At 48.0% G+C, this 13,224-nt stretch overlaps 4 protein-coding genes across 4 annotated transcripts; 2 read left to right on the top strand and 2 right to left on the bottom strand.

The window, feature by feature from the left end:
- Window positions 1-77: 77 nt before the first annotated feature.
- On the top strand, window positions 78-1,395 carry B0J16DRAFT_359145 (uncharacterized protein; the record flags this gene model as incomplete). Its single annotated transcript, XM_046129629.1, has 4 exons — window positions 78-148; window positions 269-574; window positions 650-1,220; window positions 1,381-1,395. 4 exons carry the CDS (start codon window positions 78-80, stop codon window positions 1,393-1,395), a joined length of 963 nt encoding a protein of 320 aa, XP_045977427.1.
- A 182-nt stretch (window positions 1,396-1,577) lies between these two features.
- On the bottom strand, window positions 1,578-2,678 carry B0J16DRAFT_365628 (uncharacterized protein; the record flags this gene model as incomplete). The annotated part of the gene is made up of 2 exons (XM_046130034.1): window positions 2,030-2,678; window positions 1,578-1,978 (listed from the first exon to the last, which is right to left on the bottom strand). Exons 1-2 carry the CDS (start codon window positions 2,580-2,582, stop codon window positions 1,578-1,580), a joined length of 954 nt encoding a protein of 317 aa, XP_045977426.1. The 5' UTR covers window positions 2,583-2,678.
- A 1,435-nt stretch (window positions 2,679-4,113) lies between these two features.
- On the top strand, window positions 4,114-4,629 carry B0J16DRAFT_245357 (uncharacterized protein; the record flags this gene model as incomplete). The annotated part of the gene is made up of 1 exon (XM_046123075.1): window positions 4,114-4,629. A coding segment is annotated over one exon (516 nt), but the record flags the coding sequence as incomplete, so codon positions are not given.
- A 7,418-nt stretch (window positions 4,630-12,047) lies between these two features.
- Window positions 12,048-13,158, bottom strand: B0J16DRAFT_312495 (uncharacterized protein). Its single transcript, XM_046125054.1, has 2 exons — window positions 12,840-13,158; window positions 12,048-12,795 (listed from the first exon to the last, which is right to left on the bottom strand). The coding sequence occupies exons 1-2, from the start codon at window positions 13,026-13,028 to the stop codon at window positions 12,457-12,459; spliced, it is 528 nt and encodes a 175-aa protein (XP_045977424.1). The 5' UTR covers window positions 13,029-13,158; the 3' UTR covers window positions 12,048-12,456.
- Between the last annotated feature and the right edge of the window lie 66 nt (window positions 13,159-13,224).

Below are 13,224 nucleotides of genomic sequence, written 5' to 3'. Positions count from 1 at the left end.
CTGAACACTTGGAGGAATTGGGCTTCAAGTTGACCTGCTATTATTACTAACAATTACGGGGATCAAGGAGACAAGCGATGATCAGGCTGGAAAGAACAAGACAAGAACCACATGGGCTTGGCGAGATCAAGGCACTAACTAGCGAGATGTATGTATTTTTAGCTTCAGAGCCCTTTGGGCGTTGGCCTACCGGGCGTAATAGACTTGTGTGTGTGTGTGTGTGTGTGTGTGTGTAGTACTAGGCCGTCTATATGAACGACTATTGTAGGCATGTTTTTAGCCTACCTATAAACTCGCAAATTAGTAGGAAAAAATCGATTCGGCTTGTCGTTCGAAAACACGCCGTTGTGGTTGCAAACTTTACCGAACAAAAGCTCGTCGAAATTCTGCAGTACCTCATCGGTCAAGGTGTTTTTCGTTGCCCGTCCGCTGCTGCACAGGAATTTCCAGATCTCCGCGGCACCAGCATCATCGCTGGGGTGCAGAGCCCTACGGAGCCATCAACCGAGCACCACCCCCGTGAGAGCCAGAACCGGGAAAGGATGGTTACGATCGATTTGTCGTGGCTAAGGGAGTAAGTCTACATCGCTATCTCGTACTATAGCCCCTTTCTTGCCTCTCAGTACTGATGCCGACCGTGCACTTTTAGTTCATTGGATAATGATAGCTATGCCGACCTCACCTTGATCTCTCGTGCCGAACAGTACTCTGCTCACCGAGTTATCGTCTGTCCACAATCTCCGGTCATAGCGAAGAAATTCCGAACCCAGTTCCAAAGCACCACACAGGACCCTTCATGTGACTCTTGTGGAGTCACGCCCAGGTATTTCTTTGACTTCTCGCAGGACGATCCCCAAGCGGTGGATTGCCTTGTTCAGTACTTCTATCGCCAAGACTACCAGAGTAGCTTCTGTGGTCCTGTAATAGAAGACACCGGGCTTGGCGAGGCGGAAGGTGCGAGTTCGTCATTACCGCTGGAGCAAAGCAGTATTGACGATTCTTACCCGATATTCCACGTCAAGGTGTACGCATTGGCTGAGTTCTATAATGTACCCGCCCTCAAAGAACGAGCACTCGAGAAGTTCAACAGAGTTATACAAGACAACTTACAACCATATCGGTTCCTTGACGGGGCAGAAGAAGCATATGAGTCAACAATACCAGAGGACAGGGGGTTACGTGATGCCATCGTCAATTTTTATTATACGCATCCGGACTTGGTGGAGGAGAAACGGGTCCAGGATACTCTACAGAAAACGAACTCTTTGACATATGACTTATTTATGCACTGGCATACGAATCAAGAAGCAGTCAAGAAAGCCAAAGCTTTGTGGCTATCATAACTCTATAATTTCAGATGAATGCTTTTGCGGTTCTTAGATATTCGTACCATAGCTTATAAGTAGCAAGACGACGTGATGGGAGAAATGTAAACAGTGAAACCTTTTGCCGACGACAGACCCTCGAATTCTGAGTTGTTGAAGACATTAAGTTGAAGGTGGAATTGATGACCACCCTGAAGAGTTTGCAAACTCAGCTAAATACAATAGTATAGTATATATATTTAATAACTAGTCTTAACACCTATGTGAGTCCTGGCTACAATTAGAACTCATACTACCCAAGCGAATACAGTATAAGCAAAGCCCGATGCTCTTGTGAAAAGTATCCAAACTCCAGCTACGCTCTTTCCTGTATTCTGGCGCGGCATGCTTGTAAGCGTAGGTACATTCCGTACTTAATTCCTCAGGGATCGGATCAGGCATTCTCTCTGCTGACTCTAGTGCCTTGGAGATTGAGGTATGGAATAGGTGTTTTGGCCAAAGATCCTTTCTTTCTAAGAGTTTGATATATGCATATGCATATTTGCTTGTCCATCCGCATTTATGAACACACAGTCCAGTCGGATTATTAATTCCTGCTAGGAGGATTTCTGCTATTTTCAGCCTTGCAAACCCTCTCTGCTCTTCCAGTAGACCTGTTCATTTGCCCGTCAGTCATATATCCAAAGCATTATCGGGCTACTTACACAAGACCTTCAACGTCATAACAGATTCAACTTTTTCCGAGGAAAGAGCAAGATAAGGACCATCATAGTCAAGTATCAATGCTCTCGTGATCTCCTTGAACGCTTGTGCGTGCCCGAAGCGGTATGCCGCGGCAGTGAGAAGCATCAGATTGCCAGCATTGCCTTTAGTGTGCTGAAGCCAACTTTCACTCGCAAATCTTAAGGCATTAACGCAATCATACTTGTCTGCGGCAACGGCAACTGCGAGGACATCGTCTGCAGCGAGGGCTTGAGGTACTTCACTGTTCTCATGGTGAATGATAGAACAGATGATTTTCAATGCAGCAGCATTATCTTCAGGCAGCAATATCTCGTAAGGTCCATCCCGATCGCGCAGACCATTACCTTCCTTCCAGTCTGACCCGAGCATGACAGAGAAGAATTTTGAGGCTGCCATCAACAATATAGAACGAACACGGAGTTTTGTCTCTTCTGGCCCAACTAGTAGAATAAGGTCGCCATCTGGAGCAATGCCGACAACTGTGTTTGTCTGGTCGTCTCTTGGGTCTTCCATGGCGGTTTCCAATAGACTGCTACTGTTATGAGAATGCGTTGTTGACAAGTCAGACCATGTTGATTCTCGCAGGTACCCCGCATTCTAAGACCTCACACCACGTAAGCAATATATATAAAGAACTGCAAGGAATTGGTTAAGTTAACGCCCCCAATGATGGCAGTCGATTTCTGTTTGATTTGAGGTATCCGAATGATTCGATTACGAATCAGAGTCTATCTCAGATGCATCTTCTGATTGGTAATCCAGATCGATGACGTTTTCCTGATCGTCTTGTATCGGACCTTGCAACGCCCCGTCTGCCTGTCTCTCGTCCGATTCATTGTGTGACTCATTACGGCACGTAGATTTGGAAACCAATGTGCTACGCAGCTAGGATAGGATAGGATAGGATACACAGCATCCTACACCGCTTTGGCCGGCCTCCTGCTTTGGTCGGCCTCCAGCATCAATAGTGTCGGGGCAAGCCACCCAATCACGCCTGCGAGTCTTAAAGTAGGCAATGATAAGCTAACTAATGGTTATAAAATTTGCCCGTACATGGAAGATGGAGGCACGTCGGATCTGAATCCCCTAATGCAGCGACTCCCATTTCGCAAACGATTGCCACAGCTTTGTGACTGTCTTGCGTGTTCTAAGTTAAAGGGGTTTCATGGAATTGTGTTGAATGTTGAAGGGTTCACCCTCAACTTCAGGATTAAGGTTCGGGATTAAAGTTTGAAGTCCTAAACTTAGATCGTAGGACTTTCATCTAGGACTTTCTAGGACTCAAGTCCTAGAAGGAACCAGTCGAAGATATAATGTCTCAATGGTCCTTCGATTGCGACAGAAAAAAGGAATACACACGATTCACCTTAATATCTGACAAATTGTTAAGCTCTAGATAGTTCCTCGGAGGCGTATTGTTGGGGCTGATGATAGGCCTCCTGCCGTCAGAGGTGCTGCCTTGTGCTTACTACAGCTATGAAAGAAGATGCAAGTCAGTAACAATAATTTTAGGCTGCCAACAAAAGAACATTACAGTACTTGCTCCTATACAGTATATCCATCTCTTCAATGCGACAAAAGCCAGACTCGACTACTTTTCCATTGTGGAATTTGTACCAAGTTCGTTTCTCTAACTTCAGTTACTCTAGACCCAAGGCATCAATCTCGTTCGGATAATTGCTTGGCATGTTGACCCTAAACTCTATCAACTCCCTAGTCCTATATACCAAAATCAATTGTACAACAATTGATTTATTTTACCCCGCTTTCCAGTGGGCAGACTTGAATCCTGAATATCGATCGGCGGTTCATCACATCACTGCTTGTGATAACGAAAACTTAATTCAAACTCAGAAAAAGTCTACCCCGCTTATTGACGTCACGACCAGGTTCACACAGAAATATAAGACCGTACAAACGCTAATATTCATTATCAGATAATTCTTGTACTGCTGTCTGCTACCACCATAGACTTACACTATAAACCTTTATTATTCCTTGAACTTAAGCGAATATTCCATCAAATCACCGTATACTAAAGACAATGGAGCCGCATGATGAAAGCATTGATATGATGTCGTCATCATCTGATCTATACCCTACACCGGCTTGTTCTGTTTCTTTGGGTGAGTCTAATGACTCTTGTAATACACCACCTTTCGACTCTGTGCCTACTCCGAACGCTTGGTACTTGATTCGCACCCGGAATTCAATCAAGAATCGGTATTTGTCAGTCATTAGTGGCAAAGTGTGCTTGCAAGAAAACCCCCATCCTTGGGGAGGAGTTCGGTGGCGCTGCACCATCTTGGACGGCTGGATCGGATTCTGTGAATTCACGACGGGACGATATCTAGGGCACGATGGCAAAGGCAATATTGTGGTAAAGGCTCTCGCTCAAGGAGAGAAAGAGCGTCTGGTAGTTTCGCATCAGCCGAAAGGTGGCTACCATTTGTCGGTTTTCAAAGAAGACACGGATGGCACGCGGAACGTATTACGACCATTGAAAGAGGACGGCCAGGCGAACCTGCTGCTGCTCGAGTTAAACAGACGGGCAGCTGTGTGGGAGTTTTGTAATGTCGAGAATCCGTAGCGGTAAACATCTATATACCAGATCCGGAGCAATTTAAAGAGGGAAATTGTAGTTCAGTCATTTGTTCAATTGCCGTCAGTGAATGATCAATGGATTAACGAACGGGCGTTGTCCGTCACGTCGTCTCAATGTTTTCCGGGCAAATGACAATAGTTATAGCCATAACTAAGGCGAAGAGGAAAAAGGTACCTAACCGATAGGCCGTTGATAGTTTGGGCCAAACTGCCAACCTCCGAAAATGGCACGGGCCAATGGCGATGCGGGGAAACCCTGTCTGGTGGAGACGGGACGGACGACAGGGGGGCCAAACTACCAACCCCAAACTACCAACCTCACGAGCAGCCAATCACAGACTCAGAGTTAACCCCAAGTCTCCAGTTCGCAGCAAAGAAAAACGACGTCAGGCAGTATCTAAATTAGGTCGACCTGCAAAGTACGCAAACCGAGAAGAAAAACCGGCGGCTGATGTTGTCCGAAGGAGAGATAGGAGGCTAGCCCAACGGCAAATGGACCTTAATCGACAATTAGAGGAACCTTTCCGGTACCATCAATTATCTACTGAAGGGATCTGCAATTTTACGAAGTTCTAGGTATATGATGTTGAGAAAAGTAAAAAATTACTTAAAGCTGTGTTTCTGGCAATGTGCTATCCTAAAGCACTGTGGGTTACTTTCTTTAGTATGTACCAGTTTCCACAGACAGTGAATTACAACCTGAAGAGTTTCAGACGCTATGGGTCTTCATTTTAAAGCCAAGGGGCTAATTGGGCTTGGGGTAAGTTCTGCTTCCTCGATTATTGAGAGATCACCGCCTGACTCCGGGAGAGCCAACAAACCAAACTTGTGCAGCAGAGCATGCCGATAATGCGATTACAATAAAACCATTGAGAGGCTCTCTAATTGGGGTGGCCAATAATTCAGAATAAGCGATATCCATAATGAAGCCTTCTACCTGCAAGTTATTGTTGGCTCAAATGCAGAAAGATTAACAGACACTCAAAGCGGCGTATGAGCCTTATCGGACGAGCGGAAGTATATCATTTTAGGAGAAGACAACATATGAGAAGAGAAGCGAGGCGTAGTGACATATACTTAAAATTCTAATAAAAATAAAATAAAATCTATTATACTTACGAAAAATATTTAATTCTGACCTATATAATTGCAATTTCTTGTATAGGTTAGATATGTGTTTCATATTGTCTCCTTTCCGTCTTATTGAGAAAAGAAGAGGCCCACTGTGATATCACATTGACACCGTGGTTGGTTTGTGCAAGCAGAAATATGGGTCCTTGCTCGACCCCAATTCGCGAATCACGTCGTGAAGCGCGAACCTCCGTCGACGAAAAAAAAAAAAAAAAAAAAAAAAAACTTTTCACAACAGCTCGAACGAATTTTTGAAACAACAGCCACAAACCGTGCTCAAACGCCTCTTCGACGGGTTGATTGAATAGCCTGGAGTCTAGCGCATCGCTCAGTGCGTTTTTAGATTGACATGGCGACCTCGTTGCCCCAAGAAGTGGCATGGCCCGCCGAATTCCGCGAGCATGCCACGCAACTCGGCAGATACCTCAAGGACACCCTCCTGTATATCGAACGCGCGAAAGACCAACCCGTTCCCTACGATCTGGCTAGGACTATGGCTATGGGCGCACTGTCCCTTGTTAACAAGATCAACAACATCCCAGATGTCAGCACCGTACACGACGCGCTCCGGATGGCGAGATCGGAAGCAAAGACCGCAGCAGAAAGCGCGATGCAGGCTCTAGACGAAATCAAGATGGAACTTAAACAAGCGGCAAACACGAGCCAGCGGACGCTGGAAGGAATACGCGAGAGTCATGAAAGACAAGACGAAACGAAGGCGGCGGCCAAAGAATCGATCGACATCGGCAGAACAGTCATGAGACTGGTGAGGGAGGCCAAAGACACAGAACAGCACAATCGATCGGGCACACTGCGAACTTATGCATCTGTAGCGGCTGGAAATGGGCTAGCTACAAGCATGCACAATCCACTGAACCAACCCAAGACACCACCATCGCAAGTACTTCGTGAGATCATAGTAAACATTCGGAACCCACTTACCGTAGCCAGCCTACGGGCGATGAACCCCCGCAGCCTAAAGGCACACGTAGACCGTGCTATAGAACAAAGCGGCAATGAGCACATCGAGAAGATCAAGACAGCATCAACTAACCAACTGAAAAGCGGTGACCTCAGCATTAAAACGGCTACGACTTCCGATATGGAGATACTCTGACAGTTCGCCGAGGACTGGGAGCACCGACTCGGCATTGGAGCCTCCGTTCGTATCCCAACATATGGCGTACTCGTGCACGGCATCCGCACTAGCTCGATGGATGTAGGACGATTTGAAGACACGAGAGATAACATACTACAGGAAAACAGGCCGTTCATCCCAAACGCCGGGATAAAGTATATCGGATGGCTCACGAGGACAGTTGCGACGAAGAGCGCATCCTCGGTTATCATTGAGTTCACAAAGCCACAAGATGCTAACAAGATCATTGATGAAGGCTTGATCTGGCAAGGGGAGGTCTTTCAGTGCGAACTGTATGACAGGTCGTGCCGATTGAGGCAATGCTTCAGCTGTCAAAGATATGGCCACATAGGAACCCAGTGCAAGGCAACAACGAGATGCGGCTACTGCGCTCAAGAACATGCGTCCCGCGAATGCTGCGTCAAGTCCGACAAGAGCGTACCTCGAAAGTGCGCCAATTGCAAAGGTCAACATGAAGCATGGAGCAATCAATGCGTAGACAGGAAGGAGGAGATGGCCAAAGTCAAAGTGGCATATGCTGCCCGCCCTAGATACCATCTGGTGCCACAAAGTAACGTGGCAGTTAACCAGGCAAACACAATGGTGGGAGTCCAGAAGGAACCGACCGACTGGACGAGTCGTGCGGGAGGGAGCACCATCTCTCCTACCCGGCCGCACCCAACAGGATCGACAAGGAAGAAGCAGGTCGCCAACAAAGAGGGGACAAAAGAGAGTCAACCCTGAAAGCAATACAGTCCCAACCAACGGTGTGGGAGACGAGATCACGGTCAACACAGGAAGTCAACGACCCCATAGGATTATAACGCCATCTAGAAGAGCCCTGGAAGCTCTTGACGCAAACCTGATGCGACCACACGGCACATATCAAGCGGACAGCATAGACATCGATGACCGCCAATGAGCTGTATGAGGTCACTTTCAATACTACAGTACAACGTAAGGAAGTCAAGGGATATCGTGATGGCCACCCTACTGCGGGACCCGAAGATCAAGGACTTCGATATCCTCGCCATTCAAGAACCATGGGTAAATACCTTTGCAGACACTACACACCATCCGGCGAAAGATCATTTTCACCTATGTTATCCACAGAGCAAGTACGAGGGCCCAGCGAAGGTCTGCATGTTCATCAACAAGCGACTCGATCACTCCAAATGGAAATTTGAATCACACAACCAGTGTATTTGCACGGTAACCCTCGCCCTAGGACAAGGGAACGATACCGGGGAAATCAAACTGCACAACATCTACAATCCCGACCAGAAAGCAGAAAACAGGCAGAGTGTACTACCTCATCTACGGAGAATCCTCCTTTCAGCTCAGCAAAGAGAACAGATAGTTGTAGGGGACTTCAATCTGCATCATGACATGTGGGGAGGCCCGGATGGTCCCAGAAGGGAGGCTGAAGCAGAAGACCTTGTAGAGCTCATAGAAGACTTTGACCTCACAAGCACTTTAGCCCCAGGCACCATCACGTACGAAGAAGGGAGTAAACAGGCAACTATCGACCTCTGCTTGGTGACCCTTGGCCTGGTGGACCGGATCATCAGGAGCGAGGTGGATCGCAGCCTCGACCACGATTCGGACCACCTGCCGATTGTTACTTCTCTCGACATCTCAGTCAAACAGCTCAGCCGAGAGCCCAGCAGAAACTGGAAATCGGTAGATGAGAAGAGATTTAAGTCTGCAATAGTAAATAACTTGCCGCCACGGCAAAGACCCAGAACTCAAGGCGCGCTCGACCGATACGTGGGAGAATTAGTGACAGTTTTGCAGAATGCGATAGATAAAGCCGTACCACAACGGATATGGTCACCCAAGTCTAAACGGGGGTGGGATGAAGAATGCACGAGGGCGTTGACGGAGACCAAGCGTCTCAGACGAATATACAGCCTCTACCACACGGACGAAACATGGGAAGCATACCGAGCGGCCAGGAATAACAAAGGCAGGGTGATCAAGAAAGCGCTTAGGAGAGCGCATCGAGAGAACGTGGAGAAGGCATCAAAGTCACCAGAAGCCCTCTGGAAGTTAGCCAAGTGGGCCAGGAACAGAAACACGCAGGCACCAGAAGTGACACCCACGATACAGAACCCAGACACTCTTCAGATGGTCTCAGATCCAGCAAAGAAGGCGGAAATCTTCAGAGAGGCCTTTTTTCCCGCCCTACGAGAAGCTGAACTTGGCGATATCGAAGGCGCAACATATCCGGATCGAATAGCGATGTCACCCATCACAGAACAAGAAGTAGAGCGAGCGATACAAGAAGCCTCTCCATTCAAAGCTCCTGGCCCTGATGGTATCCTGAACAAGGCACTCCAGCTGGCGGCGACATGGATTAAGCCTCACTTAACGGCGATATACAACCAATGCCTCAATCTGGGATACTGTCCCCAACACTTTAGGGAGTCAACGACGGTAGTGCTAAAGAAGCAAGGAAAAGATAACTACACCATCCCTGCGTCATACCGGCCGATAGGTTTGTTAAATACTATAGGCAAGATCATGGATGCCATCATAGCAGATCGGTTAAGCTACGTGGCAGAGACACACTACCTGCTCCCTTTAACACACATGGGAGGTCGAAAGCTGAGATCTACCGAGCATGCAATACACCACATCATCGACAAGATCTACGAAGCATGGAACAGAGGGCGAGGGCAGGTGGCGAGCCTTCTCCTGCTTGATGTCTCTGGCGCTTTCGACAACGTGTCACACAAGCGGCTCCTACACAACCTACGGAAGAGAAGGATTGATGAGAAGACGGTTAGGTGGATCGCCAGCCTTCTTCAAGACCGACACACTAGAATCTCGATCGATGGATTCAAAACAGAACGACACAAAGTCTCAACAGGCACAGTACAAGGCTCGCCCCTCTCGCCCATTCTCTACATCTTCTACAACGCAGACCTTGTCGAGAAATGTGACTTAGAAGAGGAAACCACTGCGACTGGATTCATCGACGACGTAGCTATCTTAACATGGGGAGGCTCAACGATAGAAACATGCACCAAGCTCCAACGGGCACTCCAAAGAGCAGAGCAATGGACGAAAACCCACGCGTCCGTCTTTTCGCCTAGTAAATTCCAGCTAATACACTTCACTAGAGCACGGACGAGAATAGACACACAGCATCCGCTACACACAACATGGGGTGAGATCCCCGCAAAGCAGACTTGCAAGTATCTGGGGCTCATCCTGGACTCGGCACTACAATGGAAACCCCATTTAGGTGAGGTACAGCGGAAGGCAACAAGGACGATCTCAGCTCTCCATAGCCTGGGAAGCTCGACCTGGGGCCTTACGTTCCAAGACATGAGAAACATCTATCGGGGTGCTGTGCTGCCACAGATCATGTACGTGTGCTCCGCATGGTCGAACGCCAACTGGAAAACACGGAACACGCCGTACACCCACAAGACATTGGAGCAATTACAACGTCTGCAGGCGCGAGCGGCCAGGGCAGTTTCTGGTGCCTTCAAAGCCACATCAATTCCAGCCCTGGATGTCAAGACATATCTCCTTCCCGTCGAGCACCAGATCTGGAAACACAACGTCGAGTGTCTAGGAAGAATCACCCTCGGGACAGAAACCCTTGGGGAACAGGAACAACAACGCCGCGCAAACCGCATACGAGAGCGGAACATCAGAATGAGCCCACGCAGAGCGATACAGAAGGCCATACAAGAAGAACAAGGATTCAGTCTCAAGGAACTAGAGGTAATTACCCCGTACGTCGTCGCCCCATGGTGGATAGGCCCGAAGACATTCATCAAGGAGAATGCCGAGAAAGCACGGTCAAGACACCAGCATAGCATCGAAAAGGAGCCTAACGCTATACATATATACACGGACGGAAGTGGTATCAACGGTCACGTGGGTTCAGCAGCAGTATGTACCACCACCAATCAAGCCAAGAGCGCCTATATGGGTGAAGACACTGTATCGACAGTATACGCCGGTGAGCTTCAGGGGGTCTCCTTAGCTCTCCAGATCGCTCAACAAGATCGAGACCAAGGCAACGTCAGAACGAAAGTCATGATCTACACAGACAACCAAGCAGCCATTAGGTCGGTGGCGAGGCCCAGGGGTAAATCAGGATCTTACCTTCTACAAGACATCACGCAGAGGATACAGACACTGCGGGCGCAAGGCTTAACAGTCGAGGTTCGATGGATTCCAGCTCACAAGGGGATATACGGTAACGAAGCTGCCGATCGAGCAGCCAAGGAAGCCACGGGATGGAGACAGAGAGGACCACCAGGTCCAAGGGCACAGCAGCCTCCAATATTACGTTCATTGAGAGCCACACTGAAGATGTGGTCGCGCAGAGTTGTCAACAGAAGATGGCAAGCCCAATGGCATCAGGAAACTAGGGGTAGGGCAACCTACCGGCACACACCAGAACCAACACCGAGAGTACTACAGCCACACAAGCACTTCGCCAAGAGGCAGAGCGCCATATACACTCAACTTCGCACCGAGAAGATTGGGATGAACGACTTCCTTTTCAAACAAAGAGTACCAGGGTTCACGGACCCGGGATGCGACTGCAGAGAAGGACGACAGACAGTGGCTCACATTTTGCTCCAGTGCAGGAAGTACTCAGCACTTCGAAATCTGGAACTAGGACAATTTCCAGGACGTCAAAATCTTCGGACACTGCTGAGCGAGCGCAAAGTAGCAGCAAAAGTCGTCAAATTTACGGAGCAAACCCAGATCCTTGGGCAATTCAGGATCAGTTCCTGACCAGACGAAGCTGAGCACTGGGGGGAGACTGTAGGTAGAAAGGACCCGCACACGAGGCGGATAGTCCGCCTCGCTGGAGACAAAACACATATGTACATTAGTATCTCAAACCACGATCTAAGGCAGCTGGCTAGCCGATGTAGATAGAGGTTAGGGAGGAGGAGAAAGTGGGAAGTTTGGAGACAGCTGGCCAAATATCGTTTGATGTCTGGCGAAGTGGGGCGGCACGGATGAATATTCGGGGCGTCTCGGCTGTCGGCCAAACCCCACTAGCCGGGCATGGCTGCTGTTAAAAAGCGGCTAAAACCGAGTAGGAATACAACCAACCAACCAACCTACCTTGCACCAATAATTTGCAATTTCTCTTACACCGAAAAGCTCTATAATATCCTTGCGTCCTCAGCAAGCCTATCCAGACATCCTCCAAAAGCCGCGTCTGCCAGCAAAACATTAACCCAAGTCAAGTGCGGATGCTCGAGAGATTGAGCTTCGCCATGATGACCCATTTCAAACTGTCGTCTGCATACCCTGTGCTTTTTGCCTTAACTTGTTATGTTTATTTCTATTAGGTTCATGTCAAGGTGAAAGAACTCGCTATTCCCTGGAGATCTGAGAAACACCACACCCTTCGTAGGTCAATTTAGCAGATTACATACCAATCGTCGAAGCCATGCGCCTTTCGGCAGTCCTTTCTCAAGGAGAACAAGCACAATCACAGTAGCTAACAGAAGTGGCAGGGTGATCTCAAGATAGAGGGCAATATGAGAAACGCCATCTTTTAGACCATCCACAATCGTTGAGCTGAAAAGGGACTATAAATTTATAATCAGCGCAGTTCTCCATCTTCGTACTGGATATTAGACTTGCAGCTATGAGAGAGGCTGGCAGGAAAACCATAGCTATCTGTGCAAATATCTTTATTGTAATAGCATCTCTATGACCCCGCTCCGTCACCTGTAGTAAATTATGAGCATCCACGCTCATATATCGGGATTGTAGGTGAAGATCAGAGATATTCATTTGCGCAACGTCCGTAGTGGTTTGTAGCTTGTTGCTCGCTCGTATTGCCAAAATGGAAGATATCTTTGCAAATTAGTAAAGGTAAGCACTTGAACCAAAAATACTACCAGCTGCTCGGCCCTTGCTGTTGTCCGCGAGAGGCTCGTCATTTCCTCATGGTAATATTGAAGTTCGACCTGGAGCATTCCGATCGTGTCTGTTATATCACAGTCTGAATGCCCCAGTGCTAGACTATTGTGAAGGTCACCACATCTGACCGAAATCTCTCTTTGTCCGTTGATGACATCAAATGCCATAGAAATTGTGTCGCTGAGTCGCTTCAGCTCTTGTATATGTGAAAAGAAGGGCGCGTGTTCATGCAACGGGGCTTGATCGAGTCCAGAGAGATACGTCTTCTGCTCCTATTTCTCATATAAGCCTACATTTCTATTGATCCTGCCACTTTCACTGAAAGTGGACGTTTCGTATTGTCTGTCTTTGGCCGATAATCCG

The sequence above is a fragment of the Fusarium flagelliforme genome, assembly GCF_020744385.1.
Source record: "Fusarium flagelliforme strain FIESC 12 MPI-CAGE-AA-0113 chromosome Unknown B0J16scaffold_9, whole genome shotgun sequence".
NCBI lineage: Eukaryota > Fungi > Ascomycota > Sordariomycetes > Hypocreales > Nectriaceae > Fusarium > Fusarium flagelliforme.
This window is presented reverse-complemented; position numbering and strand designations above follow the sequence as displayed.

Bases quoted from the DNA above. Each gene is read 5' to 3' on its own strand.
- B0J16DRAFT_312495 (XM_046125054.1), bottom strand. From the start codon at position 13,028: ATGGCATTTGATGTCATCAACGGACAAAGAGAGATTTCGGTCAGATGT. The intron at 12,796-12,839 runs GTAGTATTTTTG...TAATTTGCAAAG, and splicing joins CAGCAAGGGCCGAGCAGCTG to ATATCTTCCATTTTGGCAAT.